Source organism: Ctenopharyngodon idella, chromosome 24, assembly GCF_019924925.1.
Source record: "Ctenopharyngodon idella isolate HZGC_01 chromosome 24, HZGC01, whole genome shotgun sequence".
NCBI classification, from domain to species: domain Eukaryota; kingdom Metazoa; phylum Chordata; class Actinopteri; order Cypriniformes; family Xenocyprididae; genus Ctenopharyngodon; species Ctenopharyngodon idella.
In genome coordinates, this window is record NC_067243.1 from 27,032,284 (window position 1) to 27,051,582 (window position 19,299).

General features: G+C 40.5%; 1 protein-coding gene across 2 annotated transcripts; it reads left to right on the forward strand.

The window, feature by feature from the left end:
• Positions 1–7,787: 7,787 nt before the first annotated feature.
• Positions 7,788–19,281, forward strand: dbndd1 (dysbindin domain containing 1). 2 transcript variants are annotated; one of them, XM_051883654.1, is made up of 4 exons: positions 7,788–8,078; positions 12,189–12,335; positions 12,614–12,751; positions 17,108–19,281. In XM_051883654.1, exons 1-4 carry the CDS (start codon positions 8,048–8,050, stop codon positions 17,290–17,292), a joined length of 501 nt encoding a protein of 166 aa, XP_051739614.1. In that variant the 5' UTR covers positions 7,788–8,047; the 3' UTR covers positions 17,293–19,281. The 2 variants fall into 2 exon arrangements, with proteins under 2 accessions (XP_051739614.1, XP_051739615.1); XM_051883655.1 differs by having other exon boundaries at positions 17,120–19,281.
• The last annotated feature ends 18 nt before the right edge of the window (positions 19,282–19,299 follow it).

Sequence of the window (19,299 nt, forward strand, 5' to 3'; positions counted from 1 at the left end):
ACGGTTTCCGACTATAACTGACAGATTATTATTGTTCGACTGTAACTATGTGATAAGCATTAGACTGGGTCTATCATATCACTGAGTGTATCTGCCTTACTATTTGGTGGTTAGTTACAGTGATTACTTCTTCTATAACATCTGTATTTACTTTTTTACCAATTCACTACAGTTTAATACAATACACTTTAATTAATGCAAAGAAATGTTCAAGTGTGTATCTCATAAAATGTATAAAACATTTCCTTTGAGAAATTAAGTGAAGTGACTAATGTCAGTTTTATGAATCCTGTTTTGGGCTCTTTATTGCTGATGATGTCACGCGGTCAGTAATGAGGTCAGCTGTCGTCCGTCATTCCTGCCTGCAGCTGTAATCGAGCGAAATACCAAACAGATGAAACACAAATATTCTCTTGAATGTCTCAGAAAAAGCTCACACAAGGAGACACAGTTAGAGAAAGTCGTGGGAGGTCTTTCAGAAAACTTTAAAGCAGTGGCTGCGACAGCTGAATAACGAGCTGCTCTGGGAATAGTCATTTCAACGGTGAAGACAAGAAAGTAGGAGTATGAAAGTGTCTACAGGAAATGTAGGGTTTAGGTCAAAGATTAAATTGTTTTAATTCCCCTATAGCAGTGGTATGTTGATTTTAAACAGCTGTTTTTAAAATTTATCATACATTTTTGAATAAATTATTTTTATGAATAATTATTTATCTATAAGTCCTCCAAAAACAAATGGTATTATCCTTGTGTTTTTAGTAAAACCACAGTGATGTTCTGACCAGATTTAACTGTCCTCTCCACCTTATTTTGCGATGCGGAAATAAGCTACTTTCTGTGAATTGAGCGAGACTTCCGATTCATTAGCCGCTAAATACCTAGAAGAATAACAAAGTGCAGTAAACGGTAAATCTGTTTGCACTTCAAAGTGTAGCAGTTTTGTACAGCTAAAAATAGCTGGAATCGAATGGAGCCTTGCACATTCAAGAAAATGGCTGCACCCGCTCTTACGTTAAAAATGTGTTGATTTAGGAAATGTATGATTTGCACTGAATTGCATTTTCTTTTCTTTTTTTCTTTTTTTTTGGCATGGCTTTAAAGTCATCGTGAAATTAAAATATAATATTGCAGTATTTGTTATAAATGATTTATACATGCACATTATTTTGTTAAATTCAAGTCCTGTAATCTTGAATAAAAATAACTTCCCCTCCCTCTTGCAGCGACATCTCTTCTCTTCTCTGATGATGAGGGCAGGGCAACCTGTCACTCACATGAGATCCACCAATAGCAAACCACAACCATCCAATCAATTCTCCATGAACAAAATCAAGCCCCGCCCTACATTTGTTCAAAAGCTGTTTCACTCGCTATATGTAACAATAGCGAAGGAAAGACAATCACACATTCTGTTTCATGCCGACTTTAGCTTAACCAGCGTTGGCACTGGAGCTACTTGAGGCACTTAAATTAACCATCAACCAGTCGTTTGATATTCCTGGAATTCTTCTTTTAATGATGGAAGATGATGATATGCAGGATTTTCTTGTTGTCATAGCTTAAAGGCACAATATGTCATTTTCGTCGCTAAAGGTCAATTATTCGAAACAAATTCGTAGGTTGATGATGCCGTGAACGAGTGAGGAATCATGGGAGTTGTCGTATTCACCTCTACAGCCGATGGAAAGGAATGCAACGGACTTGGGCAGAAATCATGTTCATGGATGAGCTAATGTAATAAAGTTTTATTAACGTTACGCTATGAAGCAGGATGGGTCGGAATGTGGCCGCTGGAGCAAATGCTAATGAAAGACATCTGCAATACACACCGATCTCGAGTCCAGCAGAGCTTTGATTATTATAGTGCAGTCGGCCGTTTCCGCTCTTTACGTTGTGTATGTGGGGTAACGCAGCACTGTTTTACATGGTTAAATCATACTAAATACATCTGAGTGTGTTGAAAGTGTTATAATGTTACTCTGTGTGTTCGCTCGGTGGCTGCTATGAGAGACTTGTCGCACTTCGCAGTAAACTAGATCAATATTAGTAAAACTGGAAATCGAGGGTAGATTTCCCTCGATTTTAAAACAGACTTTTAAAAAAGGTGAAATAAAATGCTGCGTGAACTCAACCAAAGCGCCCAAGTCCCACCCCCGAAAGTTCCTGAACTTTAAAAAAGTACTACCTCGCGGGCAGGGACTTTTGCAGGGACGTGGGAAATTTTTACTCAGAACTTTGTTTAGATTCTGGTCCCTGCGGTTGAAACACACAGAGTACCACCTCAAAGTCCATAGTTCCTGCGGAAAGTTCCTGTGGTGGAAACGCAGCTATTGACATGCAATGCAATGACACGGTCCGTGTCCTGGTTAAAATTGCTGATTTCTCTGGATTTAACCATTGTTGGAAATGTTTGGGATAATGTAAGTAAACAAGTCAACAAAATATATAACACTGTTCCAGTGGTTTTCGGATATTTTACTCTAAAAATCTTACATATTGTGCCTTTAAGCACACAACAACAATGTGAGAGAACATCATAAAACCTCCTTTTAAGTCCAGAAGAATACAGATTTTTAATTCCTGGCAATATTATGCAATAACAGCAAACTTTTTGGAAGGACATGGAAGGGAAGTGTCTCAAGCACAGTCATGGTCTTGGACTCTTATTTTGATATTCTGTTGTGTTTTTATTAGTTCCCGTTTCCCGGCTCTGTTTAATTTGGTTTCCTTGGTTTCTGATTATGTCCCTGTTTATTTCTATGGTTAATTATTATCAGCTGTTTCGTATTTAGTTCCTGTTTAGTTCTTATTTAGTATCCCCTGCATATACATACTGCATATACATACTGTACATACTGCATATGTACAGTTTGCAGTTTGCGGCATATGCTCTGCCTCTGCCGCCAACTCCGTGCGACTCTTCGGTTCCGTCTCGGGCTTCCTGACCATCAGTTTGGCATGAAGTTGAGTCCCCGGCTTCACTTCGGGCCTCCAGGCCCATGTCTCCACCTCGACCTGTTAGCTCTTTGGCTCCACCCTGGCTCTGCATTCCCTTGTCTCCACATGCACCCTCAGCCCTGGGACTAATCTGGGCTCCCTCATCCCTCCGGCTCAACCTCTGTCAGTCGTTGCTCTGCCTCGACCATGAACTTCCAGGTCTCTGGCTGCACCTCAACTCTCTGCCCCTTCAGCTCCAGTGGGCTTCTCCTTCCCTCCGGCTTCCCCGTCGTCCTTACTCCCGCCGTCGTCGCCCCGGTCTGCTGAAACCCTGTCTCCACCTCGGTCCCACGAGCCAGCAGCTCCAGGCTTCTGGCCCGTGGATGTCACCCTGGTCCGTCGGCCTCTCTGCTCCCCCGGTTTCTCTATGCATCGTGGTTCCGCCTCTGTCAGTCAGTCCCCGGGTTCCACCTGGCTCCACCGTGGTGTCTCTCTCCACCGACTCCTCCTCATCCCTGTCCATCACCAGCTCCGCACCCTCCTCCAAAGCCCCCTCCCTCCCTCCACAGTTGGATGTTCAGTTATGGCATGAGGACATGCCTTCCGGGAGGGGGGACTACTCATGGTCTTGGACTCTTATTTTTATATTCTTTTGTGTTTTCCTTAGTTCTTGTTTCCCTGCTCTGTTTAGTTTTTGTTTCCTTGGTTTATGATTATGTCCCTGTTTGTTTGTTTGTTTCTATGGTTAATTATTATTATCTGTTTCTTATTTAGTTCCTTGTTATCCCCTGTCTATATACTCTGTGTTCAGTTTAGTCCTTTGTCAGTTATTGTCTTTGCGTATTGTGTTGTTTATTCCTGTGTTGTTCTAAAGATCTCCTGCGATTATAAAGACTGTAGTATTCCTCATTTGTGCGTGTTGCTTACTAACTCGTTACAGTTATTATTTAAAACCTGTAATTTAAATGCAAGTAGCCTACAAATCAGTTAGTTTTAACCTTTAATATTATAGTGATGTACCAAGTGGGGTCCCCTGTATAGTTTATTGCATTATATTAGCCTTTGGGCTAACTTGGGTATATTTACATCTATCTGAATGTTGATTAATGTACACTGTCACTTTTGAAATAATTAATAAATAAATAAAAATACATTTTCCTTGAGAAAATCTGCCATGTACTGTAACTGGCCCCAATTAATCAATATCGAATCGAATTGCAAGCTTGTGAAATTCATCAATGCCCAGCCCTAATTTTCAAACACAATAAAAGTATTGCAAACAAACTTAAAACATTTTTGTTTTTAGTTTCCCTGTCATGTAAAGATCTAATCAATTTCTGATTTACATAATCAAGTTCTGCCCTAATTTTTTTTTTCTCATTGAATATCCTGTCCCACTATATAATGTCATATTACATTAGTAAAATGGTTTTTAAATTCGGTTTTATGTTGACTTGAAAAGATTTGAATGAACTTGAGTGGGCAGATTTTTTTTTTTACTGGTATAAGTGATTTTACAGGTCCTATGCACAAATTAGAGCCCTGTGTAAAACTAACATGTTGTATTCTGTACAGGGAGTCTTTGGTCAGCAAAGCTTTACAGCCTAACCAATGGTTTTTGGTTCAGGCATAGTGAAAACAACTGAAACTAGGATGTTCAGAGAGCTATGACACGTCATGAAGGTGCCCATGAGGCTCTTAATGCAGTCTGTAAGACACCAGCAGGGGTTTTATAGCAGAACAAGGTTTTCTAACACTCACTTAAAGTTTAAGTTTTTTCAATATTAACAGGACTGCACAGATTTTACTCTGATGTGACATTCTCACACATTTTTCTCACACATTTGGCAATGTGAGAAAATAAGGGGTAACATTATGTAGAGTACTTGGCTTTAATGACAGTGTATGCTATTAATGGTAACATGTTTTTTGAGGCAAACATGGTGACCATTCTGGATTGCCCATCAACAGATGGAAGAGTTTCCCTGCTCAGATGTGGAATCTGCTGATGTTAATCCAATTTGGCACCACATACCTGTGAGAATCAGCCTTGGCGTACCTTAAAAACAAGTACAGTATCTGACCTGATGTCCCAAAACTTAGCTCAGAATAGATCTGTCTCAATCAACTAACATTAATTCCTGTTTAAATTGGATATCTTTAATTGAATTATAGCCACAGTAAGTCCAACACTGACCTTCACATTCATTAGACGGCATCCATTTATTTGTGTATGAACGTGTTCAATCATTAAACACTAGTCATCCAACATTGAAACATAAGCCCATACCATACACTATATTGCCAAAAGCCAAAACTGCCTTTGCGTGCACATGAACTTTAATGACATCCCATTCTTAATCCGTAGGGTTTAATATGGAGTTGGCCCACCCTTTGCAGCTATAACAGCTTCAACTCTTCTGGGAAGGCTTTCCACAAGGTTTAGGAGTGTGTTTATCGGAATATTTGACCATTCTTCTAGAAGCGCATTTGTGAGGTCAGGCAGTGATGATGGCGAGAAGGCCTGGCTCACAGTCTCCGCTCTAATTCATCCCAAAGGTGTTCTATCGGATTGAGGTCAGGACTCTGTGCAGGACAGTCAAGTTCCTCCACACCAAACTCGCTCATCCATGTGTTTATGGACCTTGCTTTGTGCACTGGTGCACAGTCATGTTGGAACAGGAAGGGGCCATCCCCAAACTGTTCCCACAAAGTTGGGAGCATGAAATTGTCCAAAATGTCTTGGTATGCAGAAGCATTAAGAGTTCCTTTCACTGGAACTAAGGGGCCAAGCCCAACCCCTGAAAAACAACCCCACACCATAATCCCCCCCTCCACCAAACTTTACACTTGGCACAATGCAGTCAGGCAAGTACCGTTCTCCTGGCAACCGCCAAACCCAGACTCGTCCATCAGATAGATGCCAGACAGAGAAGCGTGATTCATCACTCCAGAGAACACGTCTCCACTGCTCTAGAGTCCAGTGGCGGCGTGCTTTACACCACTGTATCCGACGATTTGCATTGCACTTGGTGATGTAAGGCTTGGATGCAGCTGCTCGGCCATGGAAACCCATTCCATGAAGCTCTCTATGCACTGTTCTTGAGCTAATCTGAAGGCCACAGGAAGTTTGGAGGTCTGTAGCTATTGACTCTGCAAAAAGTTGGCGACTTCTGCGCACTGTGAGCCTTAGCACGCGCTGACTCCGCTCTGTGATTTTACGTGGCCTACCACTTCATGGCTGAGTTGCTGTTGTTCCCAATTACTTCCACTTTGTTATGATACCACTAACAGTTGACCATGGAATATTTAGTAGTGAGGAAATTTCAGGAATGGACTTATTGCACAGGTGGCAACCTATCACGATACCACGCTTGAATTCACTGAGCTCCTGAGAGCGACCCATGTTTGTAGAATCAGCCTGCATTCCTATGTGCTTGATTTTAAACACTTGTGGCCATGGAAGTGATTGGAACGTCTCAATTCAATGATTTGGAGGGGTGTCCCAATACTTTTGGCAATATATTGTATCTACAAAAATATGCATATGATAACATGTATATCTAGACTAGCTCAATGTTTTTGCATTGTTCCATTCCGAAATGTGTCAGAGCACATTTCACAATGCGACACAAGTACACGTTGCATTCTCAGCATTGCCACAAGGGGGCAATTGTTGTCGTAAACCGTCCTTAATGGTCAGATTTCTCTTTTAGGCCAACTACCATCATGGTGGAGTGACCATTTAAAAAGAAGGCGAGTCAGTTAATTTGGTGGCCATCTTGGGAGTGCACTCGATTGCTTCAATCAGGTAAGTCCAACAGCAGCTGCATGATGCTGTCATCAAACAAATCAAATTTTACTGAAGCCGCCATATTGGGCATTGCAATTTCTCCTGTTGAAAACCAATGGTCTGCTGACCTTCTCAGATACAGTCTCTGATCTTGCCAAGAAAATTAAGCAGGAAGTATACATCCCTTGTCCACATTCCTCTCTAGCTTGCATAGTGTGACATGTAATTTTCATCATCAACAGTGTGCAGTTGATAAGGTCACATGATTAAAGTAAACGAGGCTTCGTTACATCGTAACTGTTTTAAGATTTTTTTTCGAAATTTCAATGCTTCACCGCTAGGGGGCGATGATGCCCTACAAATTTATTAAAATGACATTACAAAAACACTTTATATTTAATGGTATTAGATGGTTTGTTAATTGCATTCAATAGACTACACCTTCAATAAAACATTTGCAACTGGTTTGTAAAAAGTGTTTTTTTTTTTTTTTTGCATGTTTTAGCTGAGTTTTCACCGCATTCACACAGGCATTACCAGTGTATGGCGTATCGAGTGCTTCGAAACAGTGAATTATTTTGTGAAGAAACTGGTTCAATTGATTCAAAGCTTCAAAAAGCTTAGTTTCTCCCATCTCTAAGGAACGGGACGTGGAAAATTTTAGATGAAGTCGATGTTTATAGGACTAGCTTCCTGAATTGTGGCACAGACATTTGAAAGTAACATTATCGCCCTCTTTAGTACTGGGGTTGTTACTACCTGACCGAACTTTAATAGGACCATGTGCTAACAATGTGTTGGCTAAGCATCTGTACTCCGCCTATTTTTCTGGCCTTCAACTACTACGACTATTAGCCAGTGACTGTTTAATGCATAAAATCTTTCTAAATTATTTTGTTTTTATTAAATGAACAAAAATGAACATAGATTTTTCCTCACTTCATCTTATTTCCAAACCTGTGCTGGATCAGTAGACCTCTGCCTCTCTATCTAAATCCTTTTTATTGTCTATGGGCACCACCCTCCCTCGCTCTCTTCCCCGTTTTGGTGTGTCATGCAGTGTGGCAGTTGTGTAGTGGCTGACTGCGTTTCTCTCTAGTGGGACTCTTTCTGTGTCACTGTTATGTGCGCTGCAGTGACAATAGGAGTGAATGTGTGACTGTGCATGAAGGGGTGGGGAAGAGAGAGGGAGAAAGAGAGAGAGAGAGAAAGCGAGGAGCTAGAAAGAGATAGAGAGCGTACACGAGACAAGAGGCGCTCCCTCTAATCCTGGCTGCGACGCCTAACAGCATTGCACCGGCTGCTACAATAGACTTAATGGAGGCTCAGGCAGACTCTAGTGCTGCAGGTAAGAGCAAACATTTCTTCAGCCGGCTAGCTGCGACGCATTTAAACACGCACACCCATTGCATTCAATAGCCCACTGTAAGAGCTGCCACCATGTCTTTTTTTTCTTGAGTGCACAGACAAAGCAGGCAGTCAAAGAAGCCGGTAGTGCTTGGCGCGGGCAGCTTGCATTTATGCACATGGGAAAAGGCACAGCAACTTGGATGCATTTAGGGTGGTGGCTTATGAATTATAGCAGAATTGTCAAACGATTACTACAGATGAAATCTGAATGAACGGCAAAGGTGATGAGCGAGAGGGATTTTTGGATGCGACCCTTTTTGAAAATTTGACATTGAGTTGCATCTTTGCAGCGGATACTTAGAGACAATGGGACTTGGGTACCACTGGGTGATGCTAAAAATATAGTTCATTTCGGCATGTATGGTTTAGAGTGATAGCCTTTTGGAATACACCAATGTATAGCAATCCCTGCACCAATATTTGCATGACTGGCACACACAAAAAGAGAACAAGCCAGTGGAATCTGCTGTGTGTGGGCTAATGAGAGGTGTGCGGTAGGGAGGGATGACCCGCAGACTGCGGAGAACAGCCGCAGCTGGAAAAGTCTGTATCATCACATAATAGATTCTTGAGATGTGGGATAAAACATGCTATGGAACTGATAAAAAAAGTTTACGTACTGAGAAATTGGATGAATCTGTTAAATATGTTCTGAGATATCCACCTATGGTTGGATGTAATCTTCTGCCGCTTCTGTCTTCTCACAAAGAGGAGAGTTTTTTAGGTCTGTCAATTTAATGTTAATTTAGTGTGATTCATTATTTTAAAAAATAATGTGAAATAATTAATACAATTAGTCATGCATTCTGACCTGTATGCAAATTTTTTAATGTCATTTCCTTTTTTCACCCTTGTGTTTTTGTGAGTCCACAGTCAGCACAGCCCCAGCTGCTACTACAGGAAAAGAGCCTCGCCAAACCACACAAAATACCACGTTCTTGTAGCACAGACAGAATACAAGAAGAACACATGCTTTGTGATAGCCTTTAAGGTTTATCTTTTATTAAATGATAAATATTTATATTTCTGTTCTCCCTAAAGTGCCCTCATTATGCCATTTTAAAGGTTCATGTTTTGGAATCTTCTACTATAGGCTTACATGCATTCAAGGTTTAAAAAACACTACACATTGCAGCATCCTCTTTTCTCACAGTGTCTGAAATGGTTCGATCAAAGATTCAGTCTCCCTAAACCAGTGGTTGCCACTCGCCAACCCGTCGATTGCGATCGAATGGTAGATCTTTATCACTGTCCCAGTAGCTAGCAGAAATGAGTACAAAAATACATTACATTTCTCCAGTCTTTGTACTGTATTTTTGTATTTATTTTTCTATTTTCAGGAGCTACTGGGACAGTGATAAAAGTAAATAGCCCACATCATACCTGAGTCTGTAAATGGCTGTTAACAGAGGCCAGAGACGGATGTGAAGAGGAGAAAATTCTGTAGCAGGCAGAGCAGCTCACTGTTCATGATGCTCGAAATATAAGAAGAAAATATAAATATTGAATTGGGGGTGAGGGGTTATATGAATGAATCTCTGAAGGAAACTTACTGTCTTCAGAAAAGTTTTGATGGCAGTGACATTTTATTTTCCTCTTACCTCCGAATAAAGTAGCTATTTATAAGCGCGGTGCTGCTTTGTTTACAGCGGTAACTAAGGAAACGCTGTATCACTGCTGCTCCATAAGCGCCACCTGCTGTCAGAGAGTGAATTTGCCTCTCATTCAGCCTGTCTGTTGTTTTTGTTTCATGCTTTTTTGTGTGTAGCATATCATTTCAAAAAAATAAAGTGTTTTTGCTTTAACTCTTGAAATTAAACAACTGCTCATGCAATGTGTGTAGCATCTTTGTTTGGAACGTGATTAAAATGTAGTGATTACCTCTAAATTGAAAAGGCTAGATATTTTTGTTTAAGGCCAGTTTGCTTGTTATATAGCAAATAAACAATATAAAATAATAATAATAATAAAAATATCTGCAACCAGTACCGGAATCTGCCAATTTGCTTGTAAAAAATAAATCTGACTCTGAATATATCAGAAACTGAACTGGCCAAAAAATATTGAATACAATCTGGGCTGTCTTTTTCTATCAAATCTTCAATAGGTAGATCTTGTCTTTCATAAAGGTCGAGGTCAGGGATCTTGGGCTTAAAAAGGTTGGTGACCACTGCTCTAAACCCTCCTTTCCGAGATCCTACCAAAGTCCCTTTAAGACAAGTCATTTCACTCGACGGCCATCTTTGAAACGCCTCTCGGGCATCCAAGTGCAACTCCTATCTCTTTGAATGGGGAAACATCAAATTCTCTAAAGCTGTTTGCCAAGCTTTCAATTAAATTTCATGTTTGAAATCACCAATGAAATCTGACAACAACTGTCTCATAAATGTTGTTTCTAAACGCTCGAATCATGACAAAAAAACGGTATTTTTCAGGCTGGATCAACCTAATGCGCATGCGCAGTCCTAAATGCGCGTCTCTTGTGCCTCATTTCGGAGGCGCGTGTCTGACTGCTTCTATAGAAACCGGAGCTTCTAACGGCCGCTGCAGTGACACGATGACTTTACCAATCGGCGATTGGCTATTATTTAGAAGGCGGGACTTATTCCGCAATATTGTGCATAGCAGTTTCTCCCATTCATAATAATACGAGTGACGCGTCTACTCTGCTCTGATTGGTCAGATGATTCAACCTGTTGTGATTGGTGTTTGGCTTACAGCGTTCGTCAGAAACCAAATGCCATTTAACCAAATTACCATATCTGAATTTCAGCACTGGATCTTCCTCAGCACTTGATAAACAGTGATACGAACGATGGTGTCATTTTATTCAATTCTAGTGTGAGTCCTCATCCTTTTGAAGTGCGTTCAAATTGGATTCGCAGCACAGGAAACAGCATCTTCTCGACATGAACAACACGAACCAAACTCTTCCAGTCTCAGATACAACTACAGTGTTTGAGGGCGGGGCAAACGAGACTTTGTTTACAAGCAGCCAATTAAGACCATATGCTGGCATTATGCAAATTTGTTACAAACCTATGTAGGTTTGAGCAGGAAGTGAGACTGGGATTACTGGCAACTCATTTCAGCAGTTCAGAATCGCTTCCCTTTTTTTTTTTTTTTTTTTTTTTACAGACAGTAACTCCATTTATCTGCACTTTGATCTTTAAAACTTTGCAGACCTTTTACTTTCACAGCTATATTATACTGCATGAAAGGTAATATTCAAAAAAGCATAATCTAGAGGAACTTTAAATATTTATCTACATTACGCATTGAGATATAGACAATTTTGGAGTAATGAGTTCTATAATTTTTTTTATAAAAATACACAATCAAATAAAATGTTATTAAGAGCAAAAATAATTCATGCAAATTTAATAAATAATTAATTCAAAAATAAAAATATTTAACCAAAAATAATTTGCTTAATTTTTTTTTTTCATTAAAAAATAATGGAGGGTAAAATGTTTGTGTTCCAAAAATACAGAGGTAGATCATGTTGTCCACTTGTTTTCATGTCCCATGTGTGTAATTGAACTGCCTTCAACCATAAAATGCTTGTCTGCTTTGACTACTGCGGCAAGAAATCAATAGATGGCTGCAAGCTCTTTAAACAGTCAGTGAAACACAAGCATCTTCTGTTTCACTTCTTTGGCAACCACTGGCAAACCCCATTAGAGAACGAGACTTGGAGAACACCCTAACAACCGCATAGCAATGCTCAGACTACCACAAAGCAGAACACCCTAGCAAATATTGTGTTCACAAGTACCCAGAACCCCCTGCAACTCCATAGCAGTGCACTAACAACCACTCAGAACACCCTAGCAGCTGCATAGCAACGACCTGGTTACCGCCTAGAATACACTAATATTGTGGCAATGGGCAAACAAACACTACTACATTTTTTTCTCAGCAAAAAAGATACATTATAAATTTCTTTTTCTTTTATATATTTCTCTGTGTATATTTACTGTACATTGGATATTCATTGTACACAGGTTATAAAACCTTTCTGTTCTATATTTTTTATTTTTTTCAGAGCCACTTCGAGACCGAGAGTTCCAGAAGCTTCTGAAATCCTCCAGCTCTGCCAGTCTCACCAGTGAGGCATCCCACAATGCCTCAGGAGAGCATGTTGGTACCCCGGCCCATCATGGCAGCCAGGTGCTGATCACAGAGAAACGACGTGAGTAAAATGGTGACCTCTCATATTCTACTCCTTATCAAAAGAATTAGATTTTGTGCAACAGAAATATAAGACCATTATGATTTTTTTTTTGTAAGTCACAGCATTTTTACTACAATTGACCTTAACATTAACATTGACCTAGATATATAAGCCAGACATTTTTGCATAAGATTCACCCAATAGTACACCCTTTAGTACACGTCGATTTATAATGGTAAAAGTCTCATTGCTCTTAGTGATGTAGTTACATTCTGATGTCCTCTGCCTGATCTCAGAGCCTCTCAGCAGTGTGTCCTCTCTGGAGGTACACTTTGACCTCCTGGATCTGACGGAGCTCACAGACATGTCTGACCAGGAGCTGGGGGAGGTGTTTGCTGACTCAGATGAGGAGAATCATACAGAATCCCCAGCGAGTGAGTCAGCTCACAGATTTTTTACCATATCAGGAGGTTTAAAATTAAATAATTATTTAGTAATTCGATGCTAAATCATTCCAGTCCTCAAAAGAGAAATAGAGTGCTGCAGGGATAACACCAACCTGGATGTTAACATCACCCTAGTCTCGCATAGCCATAACTTCAGACTGACGGCAGAAGGTCTGGACTCTGTTGCAGCTTTCGTTGCCCAGACGACTTGATCGACATGTAAAACAACCAATCATAGTCCATTTTGTTCAGCGTCATGTTTAGGGGCATGAAAATGTAAAGTCGATGTCCCTGCTAGTGTTTCGCCACCAAGTCGGTACTGAAATTTTAAAAATGTGACACTTTGAGCGCTGTTGAGTGGATTTGTAAACAACTCTGATTGGCCATTGTGTTGACGCGCTCATCGGATATGTCTGTGATTGGCTACAATGATCAACGCATGGGAGCGTTTGAAAGCACACTGAAGTGTTTGAATTTGAAAGTGTTTTGAAAGCGGGAGCGTTTGAAAACAGGCGTCTATCAGCTGACAGTCTGCTGATAGATGCGTGCTTTCAAACGCTCCCATGTGTATCTGTATAAGCGCTCGGTGAAGACCGTCATTGATGTGTATTTACAACATGTTTTTAAAGCGTTGATCATTGTAGCCAATCAGAGACATATCAGATGAGCGTGTCAACACAGTGGCCAATCAGAGGTGTTAAGAATCCATTCAACAGCACTCAAAGCCTAACATTTTTAAAATTTCAGTACTGTCGATTCTTTTCACAACACTAGTCCCTGCAATAACAGACCGCCGTGTAAAACTCTTGGACGCATTTTAAAAAGTCTATGCCACTGGTGCAAAACTCAGTTCCTGGAGGGCCACAGCCTTGCAGAGTTTAGCTTGAACCCTAATTGAAAATGCCAGGGCTGTGTCCGAAATCGCCCCATACCCTAAATAGGGCACTATTTGAGGGGACAGCCATTTGTAGTGGTGTCCGAAACTTAGTGGACGTTATCGATTACACTCTTTCAATCCCATAATTCACTGCAACAATGAGTATACAGCTGATGTACACTCAATGGCTAAAGAATACCCATAATGCCCTGTGAGAGTCGCATGCCGAATGAATTCCAGCATCTGACCAGAAGATGGCGCCCGCAGCTGAATCATCCATCCATCCATTTTCCAAACCGCTGGTCCAATGTGGGTACAGCGTAATATCATGCAGGTATACATTCCTTTTTAATTGATTTCTAAATTGTTTAAATATGGTTTATACAAAGTTTCCATGACAGGGTTCAAGATAAATCTTTTAATTTCTACTGGAGCTGCCAGTTTGTTCAGATTCAAATGTTTATTAAACAGAAAACACAAACTATACAAAAGTGGCTGCCCTTCCAGCACACTCAGTGTCTGAATTCACTCACTGGTATATTAATGGAATAATGTAGGGAATAGTGAATAGGAATAGGCCCATGTATGTGTGTTGAAGCAGGGTTAAAACTCTGCAGGGCTATGGCCCTCCAGTTTTGCACCCTTGATCTATGCTGTGAACTTCACGTACTTTTGAAAACAAAGCATTTAGTTGATCCTGATAAGCGCTTATTGTCACAGTTGTAAACACAACGGCTTCCATGAGGGGGTTTGGTGTCATGACGACTTTGTTTCCAGGGGGATCATTAAAGATCGCAACACACACGTCTCCCAGAAATCCTGAAGGATTCAACCAAAGGCTGATTTATACTTCTGTGTTGAACCTACGCCGTAGTTATATCGCAGGCTGTATGTAGCACGTGTAGCCTATGGTGTAGTCTGACGTGCACCTCTCCAAAAAGGTACAACGCGTCAATTCTACACGGATCGCAAGCGCTGTGATTGGTCTGCTAGAACCCCTCCCTCAGGATAAAAAGAAATTGACAATGATGCAGAAGTATAAATGAAAACCAATGCGTATGGTGTAGAGGCTACAGCGTAGGTCCAATGCAGAAGTATAAATCAGCCTTTATACATAAGATGTTCAGCCAACTGTCCATGGGCAACTCCAATAGGAGTTTTTGATTTGCTATTATTATTATTTATTATCATTTCATTTTTGTTCTTTAAGATAATCTTCACATATAAACAGAACGTTTATGATTTTTGAAGCCTAAATACAATCGGCAGAAGTAAAAAGCTAAAGTTACACCATGGGTGCATTATTTAAACGCTATGAAATACAAGTCAGAAATTACCCAATCTTTATTTAAAATCTACAAGTTGGAACAGTTTGCAAGAGAGCAAGTATAAACATAATGAGGCTGTAAAATCACACTGGTGAGCAGATGAGTTTTCCTGTTCAGCGTGACGACGTTTAATGTCCCAATAGTCAATAATAGTCAACAATAGTCCCATTTAGCCACTTGTTAACAACTTTTTCTAGAGCGGGGTATTACTGAGGTGTTTTATTTCATAGAACAAAACGTGAAAATATCTTGAGCTTGTATTAACCACAGACCTCATCTCAGGCATGTAACCAAAAAACCCATTTGAAAAAATCCATTGGGACAAGGGAACCGGATGTGCAAAAATGCTAGCTAATTTCTGTGTTTTAGGACTCATTCCGGCAGCACTCTATTGTCTATGACAGAATGTTCACTGGATGTTCACAAGACAAAAAACAGATGGATAATATTTTCAGTAGAGCATGTTGGATACTTGGCTACTTGTACAGTCGGTTCCATGGAATTCTACAGTGAGCACATTATTATTTGATTAAGTTCTGAGCTGAAGTGCGCAAATGTGTACATTTTAAATATTTAAACTATGAGGCAATGTCAGTGCCACTCTCCTCTCTGAGCAATTCATATTAGCATTACCTAGAACCCTTAAATTTTATGCTGTCTGGTCTCCAAGTTAACATTTGTCTTGGCCCAATTCAGTGCTTAAAATGGACGCTGAGAGTTGTTCACAATGACAGCGAATAAACCAAAGGTCACCTAATATTTTTTCATTTGGTTGTTAGTTGGCATTCCGAATTAACTGTTGTATCCAACTATATTAGTAGTCGCCTCATCGTATCATTATGCATTTGCATGGAACTGAACTTTAAATGAACACCAACAGAATCTGTTGCTCATGTTGCCTCAGATTGACAGCTCTCATTGAAAATGGTTGCTTTGTTACTGCAAATCCCTTTTGGTGAGAAGTCAAACAGACATGAATCATATGAACTCTATTCCAAAACCTAGTGAGCTGCTTTGCTGTCTACTGCCTAAAGCAGCAGCCTAACCATCATGTAACCTCATAAGTGACTGGTTTACAGATCTCTTCATAGGCAGCAACTCTGTGACTAATCACTGATCCTGCTACTCCTGACACCACTGTCAACAGGTCAAACAGTTTAAATGTTGCCATTAACCTTTCAAGTTGTACACAACAAAACAAAGACATTTGATGAAATTAAAACGGAAATGTTATGTATGCCCTTTCCCTAAAATCAGGGGTGTTCAATCCTGCTACTGTAAGGTCAACGTCTTGCAAAGTTCAGCTTCGACCTGCCCTGAACATACTTCCTTGGGAGTTTCTAGTGATCCTGATTAGCTGGTTCAGGTGTGTAATTGGGTCTGGAATTAAACTGGACTGTGGCGTTCCAAGAAAGGGTGCCTTAAACCACCATTTTATGAGGTTACCCACTAATGCAGGGGTAGCCAACCCTGCTTCTGGAGGACTACCTTCTTGCAGACTTCAGTTCCAAACCTGCTCGACACGCCTGCCTGTAATTCTCAAGTAATCCTGAAAACCATGATTAGCTTGTTCAGATGTGTTTGCTTAAGGTTGGAGCTAAACTTTGCAGGATGGTAGACCTACAGAAGCAGGGTTGCTAGCCCCGTACTAATGCTTTTCATATGGAGGTAAAATCAGTGCAAGACACTTGTGTCAAAGGGTGGGTTGAAATGCTTATGTGAATGTGTAAAGTACCTTAGTATTAGGCCAAAACAAGGCAACTTAGAAGACAACTTCTAAACCAGTGGTGCCCAATCCTTTTGCTGGAGATCAAACTTACTGCAAAGTTCAGCACCAACCCTTATCAAACACAACTGAACCAGCTAATTAAGATCTTCAGAAGCACTTGATAATTACAGACAGGTGTGTTGGATCAGGGTTAAGCCCTGCAGTTAGGCAGATCTACAGGAACAGGATTGGTCACCCCTGTTATAAACCTTGCTGCCTACCAGTTGGAACAGCCTCCATGTCATGAGTGGACATATGGTGCATTAAAATGCCACCTAGGTAAGCAGCATACTAGGTTTTGGAGCAGAATTATAGCCACATCATTATTGTGAGTGGTTATGAAGTTGTTTTTCATTGGTTGGTTTTGTAAGTTCACCCCACAGATCGCCAGCAGCCACCGTTACCTAGATTTCCACACACCGGTTATGTCCGTTCGCCCTCCTGGACCCGCGGTGGAAAAGGGGAACAGCAGCCGAGAGATCGAAAGCACCACAGCGACTCCGAAAACACAGAGCCAATGCTGAAGATAGAACGTTCTCAATCCCAGCAGCCTTGAGCCAGGGGCAGCTACAGGGGCTTAGGGAGAGAACAAAGCCCTTGTCTGGAGAGTGGAGGTTCCTTCTCAAGCAAGGAGACGGGGAACCTTTGGGATCAAAGGACATGGTGATCCCAATTAAAGATAATGCAATCCCCTTGTCCATTATGGGCAAGAAGACAGCTCCAATAAGCTGGGATAAGTGTAGGCTCTTCCTCAAGATGGAACAGACTTCATAAAACCAGGATTTTGGGATGCCTCTTTGGGACCTAGTCACTTTCAATCTTCTCCATGTGACTACTGCATATGGAGAACTTGAAGCAAGATGTAGCATTTATGGACCACACCAGCTCCAGCAATGTGAATCTAAGGAGCAACTGAGTGATTTGAATCATCAAGGAACTGTTTAAGGAACAAAGCAATGTGTTGAGGAAGCAACTGTGATGAGACACATTCAGAGAACCTACAGCGTAGTTCAGGACATGTCTGTGTGAAGGAACAGAGAGCAGTTACAAGAATTTCCAACAAAAGTGTCCTTTGAGGAGATTCTGCATGAAAGTAGGAGACCCAGAAACAAAGGCCTAAAACATACTCTACGCAAGTACATGAACACAGACACTCCAAGCTTCGTCAACTCAATTTCATGCATCATTCAGTTTTAAAATTTGTCAGAATGCAAATTATATTGCAGTACAATTATGTGTTGCATTCTCAACATTGACGCAAGGTGGTGTGGGATGGGTATTAACATAAACCAAAAGTGTCCAGTCCTGCTTCTGGAGGGACACCTTCTAGCGGAGTTTAGCTCCAACCTGCTCCACACCTAAACAATTGTAGGTGGATCCTATCGCATAGAAGAGATCAAGTCCCACATCCAGGCACTCACATTGATTTTTTTCCTCTTAAAAAGCCTATATTAAAAATATCCACACCTACCTGGAGTTTTCTAGTAATCCTGAAGACTTCAGTTAGGGCAGTGGTTCTCAATTCCGGTCCTGGCACTCATAAATGTCTGTTGTTCAATGTGAAAACAAACACTATAATTTGGTTATATTAGATGTGTACTTTACCAGGAAAAAATACACATCTAATATAACCACATTACTTTCATTTACGTATGTTATCCTATGCTCACGCTCCCAATAGGAAGCATTAAAGACAGCTTATGGAGCCTGTGAATTGGATCACAGCTCAGTTCGTGGAGCTCTCTTCCAACGAGATGATGAGAGGCATACAAAATGTACACCAGGACTAAGAAAACCTACAACTCTTCAGATCATTAGTACACTCCAAGACATCAAATGAATAGGTCAGATAAGGGAGATGTGAATGTGAATAGGGTTGAAAATCATTAACTACATCATGGTGCAGCGGTTTAAGAGAATACTGCTGAACATGTTATTTTAATTTTGACCAACTTTCTGAAAGTAACCTTCACCCCATTGAGTACTGAGGTTTGTCACAGCCACAGTAACAAGAACACACATTATGCACAGAACCACACAAGTTTGCATACTTGCGTAGAATGTTTCTGGCCTAACTTATCGAGTATAGCAATTGCAAAAGTTACATTTGAATGAATGTAAGGGATAATAATCTTTTAGCAATATGTTTTTAACAGCTCTGTATCGTTAAATGTCATTAATTTAACAATTTTACATCAATACATCATCAAAGGCCTCATTTGTGATCACCGGTGCACAGCAAGAAATTGTGTCTTAAAATATACCTGATTCACATATAATCCTAAAAGAGAAGAAAGCCATTGGGTGGGCAGTTCAAATGAAAATCATCAAGAGTAAAAGTTTGTTGGAAACGGCTGGACTCATGCACCTATCAAAAAGCTGTACTGTATATGTTACCAGGGTTATTACAGGGTTCAATGATGTCAAGCATGATCTATACACAGGGTCACATTGGAGAAGAAATGTACAAACTACCAGAATCATTAACAGTTCGACAATTTGAAGACAAAAATCTAACAGGAATAAATGTGAAAAATGTCAAAGATCAGGCTGTTTTTCTTCC

What these genes read in the sequence shown, in the direction of transcription:
- dbndd1 (XM_051883654.1), top strand. Translation starts at nt 8,048, where the DNA reads ATGGAGGCTCAGGCAGACTCTAGTGCTGCAG. An exon ending in GCTGATCACAGAGAAACGAC is followed by an intron (nt 12,336 to 12,613) that starts GTGAGTAAAATG and finishes GCCTGATCTCAG; the next exon opens with AGCCTCTCAGCAGTGTGTCC. An exon ending in TCATACAGAATCCCCAGCGA is followed by an intron (nt 12,752 to 17,107) that starts GTGAGTCAGCTC and finishes TGGTTTTGTAAG; the next exon opens with TTCACCCCACAGATCGCCAG.